The sequence below is a fragment of the Alosa alosa genome, chromosome 12 (assembly GCF_017589495.1).
Source record: "Alosa alosa isolate M-15738 ecotype Scorff River chromosome 12, AALO_Geno_1.1, whole genome shotgun sequence".
Classification (NCBI taxonomy): domain Eukaryota; kingdom Metazoa; phylum Chordata; class Actinopteri; order Clupeiformes; family Clupeidae; genus Alosa; species Alosa alosa.
In genome coordinates this window covers 7762749-7783655 of record NC_063200.1, presented here as the reverse complement: position 1 = coordinate 7783655, position 20907 = coordinate 7762749, and the positions used below count along the sequence as shown (strand labels likewise).

General features: G+C 40.9%; 1 protein-coding gene across 2 annotated transcripts; it reads left to right on the top strand.

Annotated features, from left to right (window-relative positions):
• The first annotated feature begins 322 nt into the window (after positions 1-322).
• On the top strand, positions 323-20697 carry capn12 (calpain 12). Of its 2 annotated transcripts, XR_007195350.1 has the most exons (22): positions 323-574; positions 915-984; positions 1635-1753; positions 2579-2712; positions 2946-3117; positions 5266-5349; positions 5717-5802; positions 5978-6055; positions 6291-6457; positions 6580-6675; positions 9946-10148; positions 11298-11506; positions 11961-11997; positions 12158-12232; positions 12724-12769; positions 13070-13131; positions 13220-13288; positions 18014-18092; positions 18291-18407; positions 18543-18592; positions 19436-19523; positions 19943-20697. XR_007195350.1 is itself a non-coding variant. In XM_048259803.1 (21 exons), exons 1-21 carry the CDS (start codon positions 386-388, stop codon positions 19460-19462), a joined length of 2169 nt encoding a protein of 722 aa, XP_048115760.1. In that variant the 5' UTR covers positions 323-385; the 3' UTR covers positions 19463-20697. The 2 variants fall into 2 exon arrangements, 1 of the variants encoding a protein (XP_048115760.1); XM_048259803.1 differs by having other exon boundaries at positions 19436-20697.
• Positions 20698-20907: the final 210 nt, after the last annotated feature.

Genomic DNA, 20907 nt, shown 5'->3' with positions numbered 1-20907 from the left:
TTTGCACTTTTAACATTTTTTATTTATATAAATTGTGGGTGAACTTAAACTGCATGGTTCCTGTAGGCTTTGCGTGGGGTGTGTGTGCCCTGTAGGCTTTGCGTGGGGTGTGTGTGTGTGTGTGTGTGTGTGTATGGGGGGGCCTCCATGTCCATTTTGCTTGGGGCCCCCAAATTCCTTGAAACGCCCCTGCTTGTTATTAGACCTCGCTGACTTGCCAACTGGTGTCGTGATGTCTCCACTTGAAAGGGGAGGAGATGTAGGCAACTATTTAAGAGGGCATTTAAACAGCCTGTTGATATGTTGTCAGCCTAGAGGGACATCTCAGTCAGTGCATACTGTGAAGTTATACCCTTTATTTTTTCATTCATATTTGTTGGGAAAAATGGCTAGCAGCAAATTTCGCTCCATTGAGAGCCCCATGAAATTTAAAGATCAGGATTACAAATCCCTGAGAGATGCCTGTTTAAAGTCTGGTTCTCTCTTCTGCGACACTACATTTCTTGCTGACCAGAACTCCATTGGAATGCCCGTGGATCCCAACACTGACAAGGTGACATGGTTACGACCCAAGGTAGGTTAAATAATCCGTCTCCATTATATATTGTATCAATAGTCAGCTCCTTCAAAGCTCTTTAAAATCATCTGAGTGTTCATGTAACTAATTTTCCTCTTGTCAAAATGAAGATGAACAAGGAATAGGTATGGAATAGAAGATGGATATATCTGGGCTTAAGCAGGCAAAAGTTATATCTGAATTTACAAATGCTAACATTTCAACATAAAATAAATGAATAGCAGTTACTGCCTAAAAGTTATTCAGGTAGCTGCCTGCAGGTTAGTGAGTATACATTTTGTGTGTTTTATGATGTTTCTACTCTTCAATATGAACTCCTGTTACCATGTTCCTGCAGGAGATCTGTGACAATGCTGTATTTGTGGAGGGCACTATTGGCACCACAGATATCTGCCAGGGCCAGCTGGGTGAGTGTGCACTCTATCTATCCACCATTTATCTACTCTGTATATCTGTTCAGCTTCTCTATACCTATTATAGTATGTCTAAGGACTCCCCTGAGAGATGGTTATGAGCATTTGGATAGATGTCCCTTCTTCCTCTCTCCTTATCTCTCTGTCCTGCCACCCCTCCCTCTGGGTCTGTTCCACAGCAATTGACTAACTTGACTGGACTTGCAGGGGGGAAGGATTAATGTCTTCATAATTTGTTCTCTCCTTTCTAATTCAGTTAGCTATGCTTACTGTTTTAGTATGTGCATGTCCATGTAAAATGGTGGTGGGGGTGTCCGAGATGTTTGTGTGTGTGTGTTTGTGTGTATTTTTAATTTTTTTACAAATATGCTCTAGCCCCTACAGCACATTTTGTCCTTGGAATACAGATGAGTAACATTAACACAGGAACACAACATCTCTTAGTGTTTTGGAAAACATATTTGGCATAGTGAGGGTTGAGTTTTAGGAATTTCTGCGAAATGTGCCCACACAGGCTATTTGCCCTTGCAACAGTGTGTCTGTGTGTGTGTGTGTGTGTGTGTGTGTGTGTGTGTGTGTGCGTGCGTGTGTGTGTGTACAACATGTGTGTGTGTGCAAATATTGTTGTGATTTTCCTCATTCAGGTAACTGCTGGCTCTTGGCAGCACTGTCCTGTCTCACCATGCATCCTGAGCTTTTTGTAAAGGTGGTTTCATCTGAGCAGAGTTTGACGGAGGGATATGTTGGGATCTTTTATTTCCATGTAAGAGCTGTCAAATGCACTTAACTTATCCTGCTGTGACATGCAACAGGAGACTTTAGTATATGAGGCATATAAAACTGTGTGTCACCATACATATATCAATATACAATCACTGATAAGATTAAATTAAATGTGGTCTCTTTTATGGGGTGCCTTGAAGGTTAGGTCGTAATTAAAACTTAATTAAGGTTTGAATAAAGAAGAAGTTTCCAGACCCTTTATACATGAACATAATTATTTTGCAGCAAGCATGACCTGACTTGAGAGAGAGAGAGTAAAAAGTAAGGGATCGGTCAAGGGGAAAGAAGATATTGGAAATGACAAACAAGAGACAAGGATACGAGTTGAGACAAGAGAAGTGAGTGCTCCAGGGGTTTTACTCCAGCTGTTTTACTACCAACTTAGCAACACTCCCAGAAACAGACCAGCTGTGGGCTGGTGTGGACGTGTTTTCAGTCACCAAACAGGAAAAAAACAATTTGCACCTGGATGGAAGTCAAAACTGGTATGGGGTATATAAATGGGAGTAAACATTGGGAGTAAAACAGAATGCAGAACAGCATATTTGATCAATCATTTAATTACGGCTCCCAAATGGAACTTTGCCAGTCAGACAGGCAAACACTCCACTTGCAAACTGTATATATGAACAAAATGTGTTAAAACCTGAGTTACAGTTTAAACAACAGTTGTCATATAGTACAATACATAGTATGAAAATTCATATGAAATTCATTTCACATATCTTCATCTCTCCTTCTTCATTTATCTATCTGATTGTGTTTCTCTGTTCTGTTCTTTTCGTGTGTGTCATCCCTCTCCCAGTTCTGGCAGTATGGGGAGTGGGTTGAGGTGGTGGTGGACGATCGGCTGCCGGTGCGCGGCGGCCGTCTGCTGTTCAGTTACTCCCGCAGCAAAAACGAGTTCTGGAGCGCCCTGGTGGAGAAAGCCTACGCCAAGTGAGTGCAGGCTTTAAGCACTTTGACGTGTGTGTACGTGAATATGTTTGTGTGTGTGTTAGATGTGTCAGATTAATAACTGTGCTGAATTCATTGTGTCTTCATGTGATGTTTACATATCTGTCTCCGCTCCTATAACACTTGTTTTTACATGCCACTCAGTATGCTTATGAGTACTGCCATTGGTATGCTGGGATACGGTGTTTATGTGCTTATAAATGTGTTTTGTGGAGATTGATGGGATCCTACAGCAGTCTGAAAGGTGGTAATATCTCAGAGGGGATGGAGGACTTCACTGGAGGCATTGCATACTCACAGCTTGTGTCTGCCTACAAGCCCCCTGTGCTCTGGAGACAACTGACTGCATCACTGTCTAGAGGGACCTTGCTGAGCTGCTTTATACAGGTACTACAGCCAGACAGTCAGACAGACACACACACACACACACACACACACACACACACACACCTTCATATCATATTCTTCATTACCAGGTCCAAACCAGTTTAATGCTGATATTGGCACTCTGGGCCTGGGGAACAGAAATTAACGTAAATAATGCAGGACGGCTGATTTATTTTAAAGTTTTTGCCCATTGCTTGAACACTACACATGTCTGCAACACACAATTCTGCAACACACTTGATCCTTTCTGCAACACACTAGCTCCTGCACACTACACACTATTTCATAAGACTCTTCGTTTATAAATTAAATCTCATGGGTACCATGACAACACATCTATTCAAAATACAAAACACAAGTGTTTTCAATCACCCAACACCTGAAAATACTGACTTACAAAACTGAACACCAATCAGCCAGCCACAAATAGGCCTCAGTTGATCCATTTTGAGAACTTTGCAAGCATCATGTTTACGGAATTAGCCGCCCTACATAACAAATAACAAAATCGAAATGTGCAACTGGTCTATGAGCTCTCACACTAAAAAACAGTGTGGAGAACAACATTATGAAACACAAAGAACAAAGAGAACATAGACTTAAGATTTACAGTTTTTGCCCATTGCTTGCACTTTTTGCAAAACTTTGGCTCACTGTTCTGTTATCTGTTCTGTTAAGTCTTTTTCTTTTTCTTCTTCTTATTGCATTGCATGTAAAAATGGACTATTATCACTGTTCTTCTTTTTACAGTGCATGAAAATGCACTGTTCTGTTATCCGAAGTCTTCTTCTTCTTCTTCTTCTTCTTCTTCTTCTTCTTCCCACCAAATTTCTGCGTCTAATTGAGCTTTAACCGTTTAACGTAGAAACTTCGTTCAAACTTTGTAACGTAGGTTTTGAAAAGGACACTTGGGAAATGTATTTTTTATTTTTGTAAACTTTATACTTTTTGAGATATTAATAAAAAACAAGCTTATTTTTCCCCATAGACTTAACATTGGGCTGATGACATCACAATGGGCTAATTAACTTGATTTGCACCTGTATCAACTTCCAGCTGCTCAACTAGGACCCATCAAAGGGCCAGTTAAACTGATTGCACCTGTATCAACTGCTTTTTGCTCAACTAGGCCAAATAGGAGACCTTTTCCACCTAGCCATTTCATTGGACCCCATTCAATAGACCTCTCCAGAATAAGTCCCGCCTCCTAACTTCCGTATCCATCCAACCTTCGGTCGTCAAATGTCTATGGGAAATAACATGGCGTTTTGAAAGATCGTACCTGTCAAACTAAGGTGACAAAGAGAAAAAAAGCTGCAGGGCAGATTGGTTACACACTTCTGCCATCTAGTTTCCATTGGATTTTTGATTTTCGGTGCCGCTTAAGTAGTATAGTCTATAGTATACTACTTAAACGCACCGGCCAATAAAAAATCCAGTGGAAACTAGATGGCAGAAGTGTGTAGGCCAATCTGCCCACCAGCTTTTTCTACTTCGCTACCTACAGATGTTTTACCGGTATGATATTTCGAAACGCCATGTTATTTCCCATAGACAAATGACGCCCGGAAGTTGGATGGATACGGAAGTTACGGAGGCGGGACTTATTCTGGAGAGGTCTATTTGGTGCCACTTTGACATCAAATAACGTTACAGCTGAAGCGTTTTAAGCTTTTATATGAACCTTGTGTGATTGGCGTCATAATCTATAACTGACTTACCGGCTGAGTTGACACGAAACAAAGTTTTGCAAAATGTGTTTGCAAGTTGCAAGTTTTGCAAGCAATAGGCAAAAACTGTATTATTGACAATTGGACACAGATGTTGCTCAAACATCTTCAGATCTCACAGTAGAGTCACAGTAAAAAATACACATCTGAAGTATATTATCTGTGATAATAACACAAACCATCAAATGTTTCTGTTCATTCTGAAAGGGGTCTTTATATTTTCAGTGTGCCTTCACTGACACTAACAGCATTACACCGGAATGCAGTTGAAGTGTACAAATGTGTTTAATCAATGATCTTATTTGTGGTACAAGATTTATTTTTATATATGGAAAATAAATCTGTTAACACATTTGGAATGATTATTCTCTGTTTTAAATGACCTTGATTCCCCTCGTTTTCTTTGTGCTGTCTACAGGCCAAGACCTCGCGTGAGATTGGGACCATCACTTCAGAGGGACTAGTGAGAGGTCACGCCTATGCCATCACTGACACAAACAAGGTTTGTTCAGCCTCTGTGGACCAGACAATAATTCACAAACCAATCAAGTTTTTTATTCAGTCCATTAGGTGTTTTTGTATCTGTTAAATATGATATATGATCTGTTAAATTATAAAATGATTAAATTATTAAATGATAATTGCAACTTCATTGCAATTATCATTTTCATAACCATCGTTGGGCCTATGGGCCTTATAGGCCTATGTATTATCCATGTACTAACTTCCAGGAAATATGTATGGTATTTAGTTGACTATCATCAGTATCATATATCCAACTCTGGTAAGAAAATGTATCTGAAAACTGTTGTCACTGGCAGCCATATTGAAAAATCCTTAATATGTCTTTAACATGCATGTGTCTACAGATACAAATAGACTCAACTGAGGTCCTGCTGGTGAAATTGCGTAATCCATGGGGTTTTGTGGAATATTGTGGACCCTGGAGTGACAAGTAAGGATGGGTTTTTATTTTATTTTATTATTACAATGACAAGTAAGGATGGTTTTTAATTTTTTTAAATTTTTTTTAATCATCTTCTTCTTATTATTATTATTATTATGATGATGACTTCCAAACACCAAATTAACATCTCTGTTTAATGTGTATCTGTTTCTGAAATGCTCAGGTGTAAGAACTGGAAGAAGGTTGCCAAGGCTGAAATTGAAAAACTCCAGCTTCAAAATATGGAGGATGGGGAATTCTGGTGAGTCCTTGACTATAGCACAAGCACAACAAAATCATGAATTTGTTGAACATACCTCAACCTGACAGACTACTGGGTTTGACTTTTGTTTTTGCTCAATGGGCATACCTCTGTGTGGATTTGTGTGTGTCTGTGTGCATATTTGAAGAGTTGTCGGAAACGGGATCATTATTATCCATTAATCTGTGTTATTTAAACATTACTTACAATGTGTGTGTGTGTGTGTGATTTGCAGGATTGCAGTGGAGGCGTTCAGTAGCCTCTTTAACATGGTGGAGCTGTGCAGTGTGAAGCCAGACTCCCTGAGCAGCGACAGTGACTCCGCCTCCTCCTGGTTTCTCACTGAGTACGAAGGCTCGTGGATCCCGGGCTGCTCTGCAGGAGGCAGCCGCAAATATAGACGTTAGTGTGTGTGTGTGTGTGTGTGCCCGCGAGCTCGTTCATGCAAATATGTGTTATATATGGAAATGAGTGTTTTGGAACCATAATATTTAAATGTGTTTTGCCTGTCTGTGATCTTGCAGGGTCATTTTGGAAAAACCCAAACTTTAAGCTATCACTGACAGCAGCAGATGTCGAGGGACAGGGTGATGATGATGACGATGAAGATGATGCAAACAGTGGGTAGCCTACTGGTTAAAAATTGACACTTCATTCACGATCACTTCTTATACGATCAAGGTGATTCACGCAGCTGGGTGAAATGTAAGTACAACTGCAGCCGCTTGGGGGCAGCATAAGTCCTCTGTGGTGTTCCGCGGTCGAACCGGACGAAGCGTTCGACAGCAAGGGCTGTGATTGGCTGAGTTTTCAGTGTGTTGTTTCTCTGTGTTTTTAGCAGCCCCTGCAACCTGCTAGTCCACTGTAACCTATAAGCTTTGTACATAATGTTAAACATAGTTTTGGATTCAGTGGCAAGATTTCTTGATTGTACAGTGCCTGTCTCTCAGTAATGTTTTAAAATGAGAGCTTCGTCAGCTGGCAGTAAGCTACTTTGTCGGCAGTCATGAGAAGTTCGCTTGCTACAAGGATACAAGCAGGGACGGATTAAACAAATATGGGCCCCTGTGCACAATATCAAAAAAGCCCCCCCTGACCGCGACGCGTTTGCGCATGCAAGTGACGTGCGCGTGCAGCCAGCGCTTCTCTCTTTGCTGTCGCTGTGCAGGCTGGTGCACAATTGCACACAATGAAAATGTAGTACATTATGTCATATATTATAACTCAGGCCCACACAGAAATGAATTCCAGCAGCTGTTTTTACTATTAGGTTGTAATCTCCCTTTGCTGTCCAAACAGTCTACAGCAACATTTTTCAAACAGACCGGACACAGTTGTCATATCTGACGTTTTCTGTCTGACTCAGGTGACGTGAACATTGGCTACCTGCATGATAAGGTTTTCACTTCACTGCTGCTTGACACTACCTTGCATGGAGACATATTTCACGTTAACAGTGGAGATGTTAGCAAAACTATAGCGTTTGGTAAATGGAGATGCAGATCATCTCCCTAATTAATTTCTTTGCGCAACAGCCCACATTATGCGCTCACCCAGCGAGACGAGTGAAATAAGTGTAGGCCTATCTGTCATCGGCATCGCCATAGGCTATTTGCTACGATATAAGCTACTGTTAGGCCTACAACAAGTCACGATTTATTTGGCTATCCAATCGCTGTGCTGTTTTCATGAACATTGCAGGAATCCACTTCATTCACCTACCCACGAGTGGGTCAGTTTCACTTTCGTAAACACGCATACACATTGAATGAGCACTCATAGCCTACCACTTCCACCTAATGTTATGCCTCTATATTTTATGAATTAAGAAGTATTTATTGATCAGGAAAACATTTAGTTTATTTTTCTTTCGGTCCGTGGTTCCATAACATCATTCAGTTGTGCCGCAAATTAACAGACAGAAGCACCGGGCTAGCCTGGGTGTTCCCATGCTGCCTTGCGCGCGATTTGATTCACGCTGCTAAGGCAGCCTGGAGACCATGGAGCAAATTTTCGCCTGAGATAGGGAACCAATCACAGAACAGGGGGGAAAGCAAGACGATGATGAGCTATGCACAGACGCATTTGATAGACATCTGTGGCACCCAATAAACGGATCTGGGCATTTTTTCAAATAATGAAAATGAACGTTTGGTTCCCAGACCACGTCTCATTGAGAAGTGGTGGCGCTAGCCAGGCTAGCACCGGGCATAATCTAGCCTAAATTCATGGCATTTTTTTTTTAATCCGAGGGCCCCCATTGGCTGAGGGCCCCTGTGCACGTGCACACTTGGCACAAGCCATGATCCGTCCCTGACTGCCGCAGAATGTGAAAAACTGCAATGAAAATTTCTTGCTATGGGGAGGAGTGACCTACAGGACTGCATCAGAAAGATCAACGAATTCCTCCGCACAACACGCAGATCTTCCCAGGGATTCAACATGCTTTAATGTAGACATTATTACACGGCTCTTCAAAGTGCTGCAGAAAGTTCCATTCACATGAATGGGCCTTCCCAACGTTCGGGCCTATGTTAAATCTTCATAAATCACCGGCAAAGCATTTAATCACCGCTGTCAATGGCAACGGGTTTTGTGGTTCTGATTAATGTCTTTCATATCACTCACGCCAAAAGGACTGGAACTTCATTCAAACGTGAAAGCAGGCGGTTGATCAGCTGTGTTCTAAAGAATGTTTGATTCAAGTTCAGCAGCGTGTGTTGTTGCTTAACTATTTGTTTCTCAGCAAATGCCACGATGAAGCGGTAACAAATAGGCTAGGTTATGTAGGCTAAAGTCATATCGCGGGGAGTTTATTATTTCGTTTTGGCAAGTAGCATTATAATAAGCGGGATAATGTATAGAGAGCGCCCGGTCATTACTTTGAAAATAAGTCCCTTCAGGGGCGGAACAAGACCCCTCCCGCTGTCGGGGTCGGTTTCGCCCTGTCGGGAATATTTTCCCAGTAATGACGGCGTTATACATTATCCTACGTAACCTAGGCTAGAATATAGAATGTAGACTGCACTGTTCATTATTTCTTATATTAAATTAAAAATCTATTTGGTATTGTTTTTAGTATGAAAAGACTTTTCTCAAAAGAACATTTTGAAGCACTTATTTTAAGGAGTTTATCAAGACAAATTTGCTCAACGACTGGCAGACAAATTTGCTTGTTTTAGGACAAATTTCTTATGGCAGACAAATTTGCTTGTTTTCAGGATGAGATGTCTTAAAATAAGTCAATCTTTTTTTTAAAATTCAAATGGAGATATGAGTTTTTTTATCTTGAAAACACTTGGTTAGATTTTGATAGAAGTGTGTTCATTATTTCAATAAATCGTTTTCTCTGAAGCACTTTTCCGACTTCGTCTTTCTATAAGCATATTAAGGAGATATGATAGAAAACTGGATTTAACTAAACCGTGATCAATTTAAGATCCCGTGCCCCCGCTGAAAGTCTCATGCGCTTATCGTTACACTATCAAATCTATAAGTGACCGTGACAAATAGGGTATAAGATACATAAACTCACGCTATTATATTATCATATATGTTTGGTAATGGCTCAACTGTCTCTGATTGTTCTACTGACTTGGACTGACTTGGAAACTGCGTTATGGAAGCAGTAAGTAAGTCACATCAAAAATAGTAGTGGCAGAACTCCCAAGTGACACCTTGTGGTTGTTTGTGTCAACTGCAGTTTGTGCCATTTCTGCCGGGGTGAGTAATTCATGAAGGAACCCGTCCAAACTTAACTGGTACCCACTGTAGATGTTAGTGTGTGTGTGTGCCCGCGAGCTCGTTCATTCAAACGTGTGTTATATATGGAAATGAGTGTTTTGGAACCATAATATTTAAATGTGTTTTGCATGTCTGTGATCTTGCAGGGTCAAACCCAAACTATCAGCTATCAATGACAGCAGCAGATGTCGATGGACAGGATTATGACGATGAAGATGATGCAAATGCTGCTGCACAGAATCAGAAGGAGAAAGGGAAGAAGTGCACGCTGCTGGTGGAGTTGCTGCAGAGAGACCGCAGGAGCAAGAACAAAGTCCAGTTCCTCCACATCGCCTTCCACATCTACAAGGTGAGAGAGGAGTGGCAGAGAGGAGTGGGTAGTGATGAGCGGGGAACATGGAAAATGGTGGTATATGCAGATCAAAATGTGAGAAATGTTGTATCGACATAAGAGTGACATGACACGGTCATGAACACATGAAACTGTCATGACACATGAACCCTAATCCTAACTAGCCTGGCTAGCGCCACCACTTCTCAATGAGACGTGGTCTGGGAACCAAACGTTCATTTTCACCGTATTTGAAAAAATGCCCAGATCCGTTTATTGGGTGCCACGGATGTCTATCAAATGCGTCTGTGCATAGCTCATCATCGTCTTGCTTTCCCACCTGTTCTGTGATTGGTTCCCTATCTCAGCGAAAATTGCTCCATGGTCTCCAGGCTGCCTTAGCAGCGTGAATCAAATCGCGCGCAAGGCAGCATGGGAACACCCAGGCTAAATCCTAACCCTAATTCTACACCTAACCCTAACTTGTTATGACAAAAACGAATGTCACTTAATAACAGAAGTCTTATGTAATAAATGTTCATGACTTGTTTATGACACATTCATGACAGTGTCATGTCACTCTTATGTCGATACTGTCAAGTAAAGTGTAACCAAAATATTACTATGGTGCACTGCTGCTCTGACTGAACAGCAATGCTCCATTGTCCCAAGCTCCTAGGAGCACATATACTTATAAAATGTTGTTACAGATGAAGGCTTTGATTATATGGTAGAGTTTCTTTTTTTGGGGGGGGGCTTTTATGCCTTTAATTAGATATGATAGTGGAGATTGACAGAAAGTGAGTGGGAGAGAGAGTCGGGGTGGGATCCGGAAAGTCCCACGGGGCGGGAATCAAACCCGGGTCGCCGGCGTACGGTGCAGGTGCCCCAGCCCCAGCCCCCGCTCTGAAGAGTGTATCATTTTTTGTCAAAAATGTTTTCTTTTATTCGTACAATCCTGTATCCCTTTTTTGTCTCTTGCTCCATTGCTTTCCCATAGATTCCTCATACGGAGACACTGTTTTTAAGGATTATGAAATGTAAAATAATCTAAATATCATTGTTATAATGATATTCATAGGAAGTTCTAATAGGACGTCTGTATTAATTGTGTGTGTGTGTGTGTGTGTCTTTCTCTTTTGTTCTTCTGTATATATTTGGTTGCAGGTGGAGAACCAAGTGGGTAAGCTGGATGAGGCATTCTTCTCATCCAATAAACCCGCGGGGCGCTCGGGCAAGTACCAGGCCGTGCGGGGGGTGTATAACAGAGTACTGCTGGAGCCAGGCAATTATGTCATCATACCGTCCACCTACAGACCCAACCAGCCAGGGGACTTCTTCCTCCGGATCTATGCCAAGACTGGCAATACACTGGGGTGAGTGGTAAAAAATGAGCTGGACAATGTTTGGAGAATGTCTGTGTGTGTGTGTGAGAGAGCGAGTGAGTGAGTGTGTGTGTGTGTGTGTGTGTGTGAGAGAGAGAAAAAATCCCTTCGAAGACTGGATACATATTAGTTGTTTATAAAAAAATACTTGTATTTTGGCCTAATTGTGCCCTTTTCGGATAAATGTGAGGATGCTATATAAGTATTTAGCAAAAGCTTTAAAAATGTAATATGAATTCCAAAGAGTTATTCGGTTGTTAAGTTTAGGCAACAAGTGAGTAGTAGGATGACAATTTTCTTAAAGGCTGAATAGTGGAATTTTTATTTTATTTTTGCTGTCTATGGAGAAAAACAAGTGGCTCTGAAAGCTGTTGGACCCAGAAAGAAATGTATTATCCCATTATTGCATCATCACTTAATAAGCGAATTGCTTCTTGTGTTACAGACGTGAAAAGTTCACATGCTCCACAAACTTCTTCATGGTGAGTCCACCAGTCTTCATGAAGCGTGTTTTTGTGCCACATGTAAAGCATATTACTTTCAATATTAATACAAATACAACGAGTTATATATCATACCTTTTAGCTCACAGTCTCTCTCTCTCTGTGTGTGTGTGTGTGTGTGTGTATCTTTGCTTCAAAGACTGTGATGTCAAACCCACCTCTGCCTGAGGACCAAATGAGAGTGAATAACTGGTTCGATCAGGAGGATGTCTCTGTAAGTCCTGCCCTCCACTTTCATTAACAATTGTGTAAAACAGCAGTAAATATGAGACTCAAGGTGGCATATTTGAACTCTAAATCTAAAGAATAGAGTAGATTCAACCTTTTGTCATGTACAGAGACCAGGTACATAGCCATTGAAATGCAGTTAGCATCAATCCAGAGGTGGCAAATAAGTGCTACAGCACAGTGGTGCTACTACACTGACACATCTAATCTCTAAATCTAATCTACAGCATTAGTCGTATGACCATAACATGTATTCTGAACTACAGCTATACATACAGGGGTGTATCTCTCTCCATGTTTACCCACCTTTTCCTACCACATGACCACTGCATGTCTGAGAATGAACAATGTCAGCCCTATCAGTTGGGCATTTTCATGTTTAGATCAGCATTAGTTTCTGCAGCCCTTCATTAGATTGTCTCATTACTAGGTTGAATAAAGCACAGCAAACAATCTAATGGTCTGCTCTTTTTTTAGGACGACAGACTCGATGCTGCAGCGTTCATGAGGCTTGTGAACTCAGGTTTCAACTCACATTCATCTCGTGTTTGATTTTGTAATTGGTGTCCTGTTATCTTGTTTGACCACAAGGGGGAGAACTATCCTTCTGAGCCCTGTCAGTTGTCAGCAAAACTGTATGCTGTGATTGTGTGTCATTGGAATGAAGACATCCATCTTCAACCTCATCTAGTGGTTTCACATTTCCACTTACATTTTCACATTCTTGAGGAGGCTTTTCAGCAGAATAATGCACAAGGTTAATACTTACAATGATGCATAGTATCTGAAGGTTGATTCAACTGACAGAAAGTTTTTCTCCCAGTTTTGGAGAAGGACTATCATCTTCCTCTGGAGACGTGCCGACAGCTTGTTTTAGGAGAAGATGTATCCTTCCCACATGTCTTGCACTAGCTCTTGTTCTGTCTTCTGCGTATCTGAGTATGCATGGTTGATCCTTAATAATGCCCCACAGACCAGAGGAAAGGCCAGGCTGGACCGCACACAGGCTCTCAAGCTGGTGACATCACTGCGAAACCTACAAGTCAGTTGTTCATTGATTTTCAAATATTTTGTATCAGTCATTATAAGGGAGACATATTGGGGATGATACAATAGGTGGCAGATTGGCTTCTTTAAGTCAGTATGTTAAGTATCTAATCAATTCATTATTTTTTTTACATGTTTGTACATGTTTATGTTTATTGTTATTATGAAGACTTGCTATTGGATTAAATTAGATTCAACTTTGTTGTCATTGTGCAGAGGTCAGGTAAAAAGACAACGAAATGCAGTTTGCGTCTAACCAAAAGTGCAAAAAAGCAGAAAAGTGCAATGTGATATACAAAGTATAGACAGGAGGTACATATTATTGTCATAATTATTGTTATTACCAGTATTGTTAATCTATTATTATGACCGCCAAGAAAGTGGGCGGGTCATATAGGTTTAGTCAGATTTTTTTTTTTTTTTTTTTTTTTTTCGCGATGTCCAAATTTCCGTCAATGATTCGGGACACTGAAAGACCGGGGTAGACAAAACTTGGTGGGCATGTAACCCCATATGGATAGCATGGAACCATCGTTTTCGTTTTGATCTGTAGCCCCACGCTGGACTGCACCCCGAAAGGAGGGTAGGGCGACACAGTTTTCTGTGAATATCTCGAGAACCGTATAGGTTTAGGAGGACCATTTTTTTGTATGTTGATCTAAAGGGCCATGTCAACCCATTCCATAACCACTAATTTCATGTATAAGCGCCACCTAGTTAAACACAAAAAGTAAAAATGAGGTGTTGTAATTGAAGGTATCTGTGACCCTAACATAGTCAAAACTGCACGAAATTGGAAGTGTAGGATCATTATGACACCCTCTGTATGCACGCCAAGTTTTGTGGAATTCCGTTCATGGGGGCCACACAATAAATTAATTTATGTTACTATACACCAACTGGCCTGTAGGTGGCCGGAGACAGTTTTCTGTGAATATCTCGAGAACCGTAGGGCCTAGGAGGTCCTTTTTTTGCATGTTGGTCTTAAGGGGGCATGTCAACCCATCCCATTACCACTTATTTCATGTATAGCGCCACCTAGTTAAAATTAAAAAGCAAAAAAATTAGGTGTTTTTTCATCACAATATCTCTGGCTGACAAGGTCAAAACTGCACGAAATTAAAAGTGTAGGATCATTATGACACCCTCCGAATGCATGCCAAGTTTGTGTACTTTCGGTCAATGGGGCCCTACAATAAAATAGCATTATGTGTACATTTAGTGGCGTACACCAACAATGATTCGGGACACTGAAAGACCGGGGTACACAAAACTTGGTGGGCATGTAACCCCACATGGATAGCATGGAACCATCATTTTTCGTTTTGATCTGCAGCCCCGGCTGGACTGGACCCCCGAAAGGAGGGTAGGGCAGACCAGATTTTCTGTGAATATCTCGAGAACCGTAAGGTTTAGGAGGACCACCTTTTTTTGTATGTTGATCTAAAGGGGCCATGTCACCCATTCCATAACCACTAATTTCATGTATAGCGCCACCTAGTTAAACACAAAAAAGTAAAAAATGAGGTGTTGTAATTGGCAAGGTATCTGTGACCTAACATAGTCAAAACTGCACAAAATGGAAGTGTAGGATCATTATGACACCCTCTGTATGCACGCCAAGTTTTGTGGAATTCCGTTCATGGGGGGCCACACAATAAATTAATTTATGTTACTATACACCAACTGGCCTGTAGGTGGCCGGAGACAGTTTTCTGTGAATATCTCGAGAACCGTAGGGCCTAGGAGGTCCACCTTTTTGCATGTTGGTCTTAAGGGGCATGTCAACCCATCCCATTACCACTTATTTCATGTATAGCGCCACCTAGTTAAAATTAAAAAGCAAAAATTAGGTGTTTTTCATCACAATATCTCTGGCTGACAAGGTCAAAACTGCACGAAATTAAAAAGTGTAGGATCATTATGACACCCTCCGAATGCATGCCAAGTTTTGTGTACTTTCGGTCAATGGGGGCCCTACAATAAAATAACGTATGTGTACATTTAGTGACGTACACCAACAAGGATTCCCGGGACACTGAAAGACCGGGGTACACAAAACGGTGGGCATGTACTACATGGATAGCATGGAACCGTATTTTTTTCGTTTTGATCTGCAGCCCCAGCTGGACTGGACCCCGAAGGGAGTGTAGGGCAGACACAGTTCTCTGTGGGCAGACACAGTTCTTTTTATGGTATGTTGGTCTCAAGGGCCACATAAACCTAGCTCATAATCACTCATTTGTGATTTGCACCCCGGTAAAAATGAAAATGCAATATTATTCTGCTTTAATCGCCCTATCTTCAGTTAAGATGTTCAGAACTGCACCAAATTTTATGTGTATGATTGACCTGGCATTCTCTTGGGGTCTGGGGGTATGCCAAGTTTAGTAGAATTTCATCCATGGGGGGGTCTAAAAAATTAGGTTATGTGTACATTTAGTGACTGTACACTCATTGGCCTGTAAATGGCGGTGCACACATAAACAAACACACACACAGGCACCCACATACTATCGGTATTAGAGCGGCCGATACATAATTACAAATTCAGTAGGATCAAAAGAAAGCCAAAATAAATATTCATCATCATCATCATGGCTGCATTTTTCAGTATTGGCGATAAGTAGTCGTTTGTCCACTAGATGAAGCATCGTTGCAGTGAGGCGTAATTTTGTTGGAAGTTAAAAGTGGGTTGGGGAAAACAATGGACACTTCCTACAAGGACTGTAATTTACGCAGCGAACATCTAATAAGGACAGGGCGATGTTCACATGAAGTTTAATTCCCATTTCTTCTTGAAGCCGAAATAAATCTGAGGATGTTTATCGGACATGCTTGGTTTTTACTGCAGGTACGTTAATCTTGTAATATCAATAAGGACCTAGGTAATGTTACGTTAGCGTTGGTTGAGTGGTAGAGGCCCATTTGATTGATTGCATTTGTAGAAAACTATAAATGCGGTTATATAAACAAATTGATAGCAGCACTGTTTGTATCTTTTCGACTGTCATTTATTGCACGCGTGCTACAAAATCATTCTGTGCAATGGAAGATTTACCAGCGTTACACCGGTCTGATACAGTTTTGCCTATACATCGTGAGACTGAGGCGCCTGTTTATTTAGTTTTAAGTGCGTGCAGGGTGTGAGAGGGGAATCGATGTGCTTTGATTACAGCTTGGTAGTTGTAGTCTGTGAAATTAAAAAAGCGTGTGTGTGAAGTATCAAACAATGACACCTTCATTTCATTATGGCTGCTTTTAGCAACACACCTTAAGCTATGTGTAGTGGGTCCCATTTAGAAGTGGCTACTTCATTGGCGCTCCTTGACTCATGGAGCTGCGTGAATGTTATTACAACTTTTCGCCCGCGATATGGCAGTTTAAGTCCAGCTTGATACTGTAAAATTCGTAAGCCATTGGTTTCCAAAGGAGATTTTATTTGTGTAAGCCAGCATAGCCTATTGACAATTTATGTTGTAAATGGGCCTACCCTATAATCCCTACCTGTAGCTTAGGGGAAGCTAACAGCTTTCTAATAGGATCTAGTTTGTTAGTTACAGTTTTGTCATAACTCCCTAATGCATTTTGCATTTAGAATAGCCAGGCGTGTATATCTCAATCTGAAAATTAAATAATATCGGTGCCTATGGACTAGGCTGGTGAACCCAGCCTGATCTGCTCCGCTATTTATTTTTTGATTTCTTAAAGATTGAGCTTGGTCTGATGAAAGCCAGACTAGCCATGGACCTCAGTTACACAATGCAAGGGAACATGAATCAGCCTATATTTGCCACGAACAATAACGGACAAAAGCTCTTCAACTTTGGCCCGTTAAAATGTGTATGAACAGTCTAGTGGCGCGCATTTCATCAAGGCCCATTTGGACATGTCAGTTATTTGCACCACTGGTTAGATGTAAAACAGCATTTTCGTTTCAGACTACTGTTACTTAATTTGTGCATTAACAATAGCGTTTCAGACTACTGTTACTTAATTTGTGCATTGACAATAAAGTATTACATGAACTAAAGATGACTAAAATCTTATGTAGAAGAAGAAATATTCACAAAAAAATCCATCCATCCATCCAAAATGACCTTTGTTTTTTGATAGCTGTTGAAAACGCATGGAACTGTTTTTGTTTATAAATACATAAAAAATAAATAAATAAATAAATAAATAACATTATGCTGATACCTTTTGCTTTTCCCAAATACAATGTAGCCTACAGGTGTAAGTGACCTTTCATCAATCCAGTTGCAATGGATGAACTGTGATGAACTGCCCTACTTGTGATTGTTTAGAGATTTTAAAGGTTTTATAACAATGCTACATCTTCTTTGGCTATTCTACAATCTATTCACCTTTTCAGCACCAGTAGGCTACTTTCTGTGCAGCCGCACACACACACTCAGGCATGCCAAACAAGCATACACAAAAGTTTCAAGAGTGGAGGATGGAGTAAAATATGGAGACAAATTGAAGTGTGATTTATTTTCGCGGATCGGATGTACAGGACTGAGCGGCGGTCATATTTTGTACCGCTATGCGGTACATCTAGTTTATCATTATTTGACTTCACTTTCAGTTATTATTTCTAATGTTAATGTACTGTAATGTTTACTGTCATTGTTGTAAGTCGCTTTGGATAAAAGCGTCCGCTAAGAAAACATAAACATATAACTGGTTTTCTCTTTACCTTTTTCCACTCTCAAAGTCAACCTTTTTCAAACATGATGAGGACTCATCCGGAACTATGAGTCCCTTTGAGCTCACTGAAGCCCTGAATGCATCAGGTATGCATACATAAGTAACATCTGGAAATTGAGGGTGCTCATTTATGTTCCAGAGGACAGAGGAATGGGACCCCTGTCTGTATTTTTGTATGTCGAAGTCAGAACATCAAATACAGTATTTGCTTTCCTCCACCCATGTAATTGCATTGGTATCACTCCTTTCCTATAAAGCCAGACCTCTTTCGCTCTCCTCCTTAGGTTTGAAGTGTGACAGTGAGGTCGTGAAGGTGGTTTGGGAACGCTTTGGGTCTGGGGAGATCCATCTGCCCTTCCATGGCTTTGTCTCCTGTGTCACCAGGCTGAGAGCACTCCATGGTGAGCCAGCCCAGCCTTCCACACACAACCAGCCTGGACTTATTTGATCATTGTTTTGTTACCTTTCTCTACCTGTCACAGAGTAAGGCTTTTGCCAATGGCTTGTGATGGACTGTGTTTGTTCCCTCTCCTCAGAACTGTATGAGTCGGAGAATCTTGAGAAGAAGAAGTCAGGGCTGAAAACTGTGAGTATATCTTCATTCTGACTCAGTTCATCTCTAATCTGATCTCTTTTTGATCTCCCTCTTCTTCTTATCTTAATGTGGACAGTGATTAGATGTGGTGAAGCATGCTGTGATACATCAGTGATAATATAATGATAGTAAACTAGTGTCATTATTTACAAGCAGGGCACTAAGGTGAATCTAATTCTCAATAGGAGACAAACACTAAAGATGCTGATACATGACTGTTATCTCTAAGACCATTCTGTTATTATTAATTTAGAAAGTTTGTCACGACTACCTGGCTCACAGTAGTAATGACATACGGTAGGGGAGACCAGACCATTTGTTAGGTTAAATCCAAAATAATTTATTAAAACATTAACTTGATGAAAACATAATTTGAATAAATAAGTGTAACAAGTCAGTAAATGAGAAGCAAGAGAAATGTAATCAAAAGTGTAGTGCAGATCAGTAAAGTGTAGGCTGTGTGTAATGCAAAAAGGCAAAAAGGATGGTGCTGCCACCAGCATGGAGGCCAGAGCAAAGCCCAGCCGAGCAGAGCAAACGCACTGCGCAGAGCAGAACCAAGCAGAGCTGTGCATGGCAGAGAGCGAACAACTGGCAGGAGATGTTTTTAAACAGTCTCGCCAATCAGCTGCTGTCTAGACCAGATGGACTGAAAACAGACAGCTCCCCCTTCAGACTGGGGGGAGAGAGACCGCCCAAACATATTTTATCAAAGGTGGAGTGAGCACACCCAGCAGGGCAAAGCCGGGCATGACAAGTTAAAATCTTGGTTCCCAGAGTTGTTACTGGACGCTGCCTGTCAATCAAAATAACCTCTATCTTTTCTCTCTGCAGTGGCTGCTGAGACTGCTGGCTTTATGAGGATACTCCAGATCCAGGATATTTCAGCCTATGATACGAGGGAATCTACAGTGCTTTAACGCATGCCTTTCTTTGTTCTTCCTACCAGCCATGAGACCCCCTAAAAAACATTTAGGGCCATACATTTGAAGGGTCAGTTTGAACTTTTCTAATCTACAGTAGCCAATGTCTAAGCCATAAACACTTGTTTAACGTAGCTAATATGTGACCAGCCAAACAGCGTATGAGGAATGATTATCTGCTCCTGTTTAGCAAAGGCATGTTCAAAAGCAAAACATTCTGCTCTGTTTTGCTAAGATTTCTGGTTTGAACAACATGTTTGGTCACAATGGGTGCAACGATGTGCAACAGACTTTTGAGGCATTTTTCTCTTGTTCGGTGGGTGTGTCAGAGACACTATCCTATCAGCATCCATGTGTATACAAAACCAGCAGCATGAAAAAGGCAGTGAGCACAGCAGATCCACCTACAGTCATTTACCGATGAAAGATAAGAATGAAAAGTTGAAAGGAAGATGAAACCTACATTCACATAGATTTAATCGGGCTCAAAATAAATGTAGAAAACAAAGCAACTCTTAGAACACTTGTGCCGTCAACTTAAAAAGACAAATTATGAAGGCTGATTATTGGAGAGGTGTTTAAATGTTGTAACAAATTACATTGTTACATTGTAACAAAATACAATGGAAGAATTGTAACACCCCTGGGGCCTTGTACACGTGTCTAATGTTGGCTAGTTTTTGTGTTTATGCAAGTTCGCCCAAGAGAAAATACAAGAACATAGTTGGGAATAGCCTGCCATATAAATCTGCCACTTCACAGTGATCATATCCCTTCACATTCCAATGAATATTTTGCTGTCCTCTGAAACTAATACAATTCATAATCAATTATGCAAAATTATACAATTTCTAGTGCTTTTTTAACACTGTGGGCATGCTGGCTGAATCTCAATAGCAATCTAGATGTCATGCCTACTCCAGCAACTCCCATAGCTCCCAATCCAAGGGCACACCCATCCTCCATTCACAAGACCAATTAGTTGTGCTTTATCTTCTCTCAGTTCCAGACAGTACTTTAACATTGTTGGGTTATGTGCTGCTGTTATTATTCCTCACTGTGAGGTACATTTTATCTCTTCAGCTTTTTGTTGTTTTTGGTTGTGCCTACTCCTTGTGAGTTAATTTTTGTAACTTGCAAGCTTTGTGGAATAAATTGCACTTGCATCCTGTCGACATGAGTGAATCATTCCATTGCCTTCAAACTACTGTACTCAGACAATAAGGTGCCTTTGAAAGTAATAATAATAATAATGAGGTCCAATGCAGCAGGTGATCCATTTTGAACACTAGTTATCATGCAGTTAGCCAAGTAAGTTGTGCTCTGAATTCCCCTTTAAGATGAAAGTTAACCTGCTCCGTGTCATAAATCACCACGGTTACC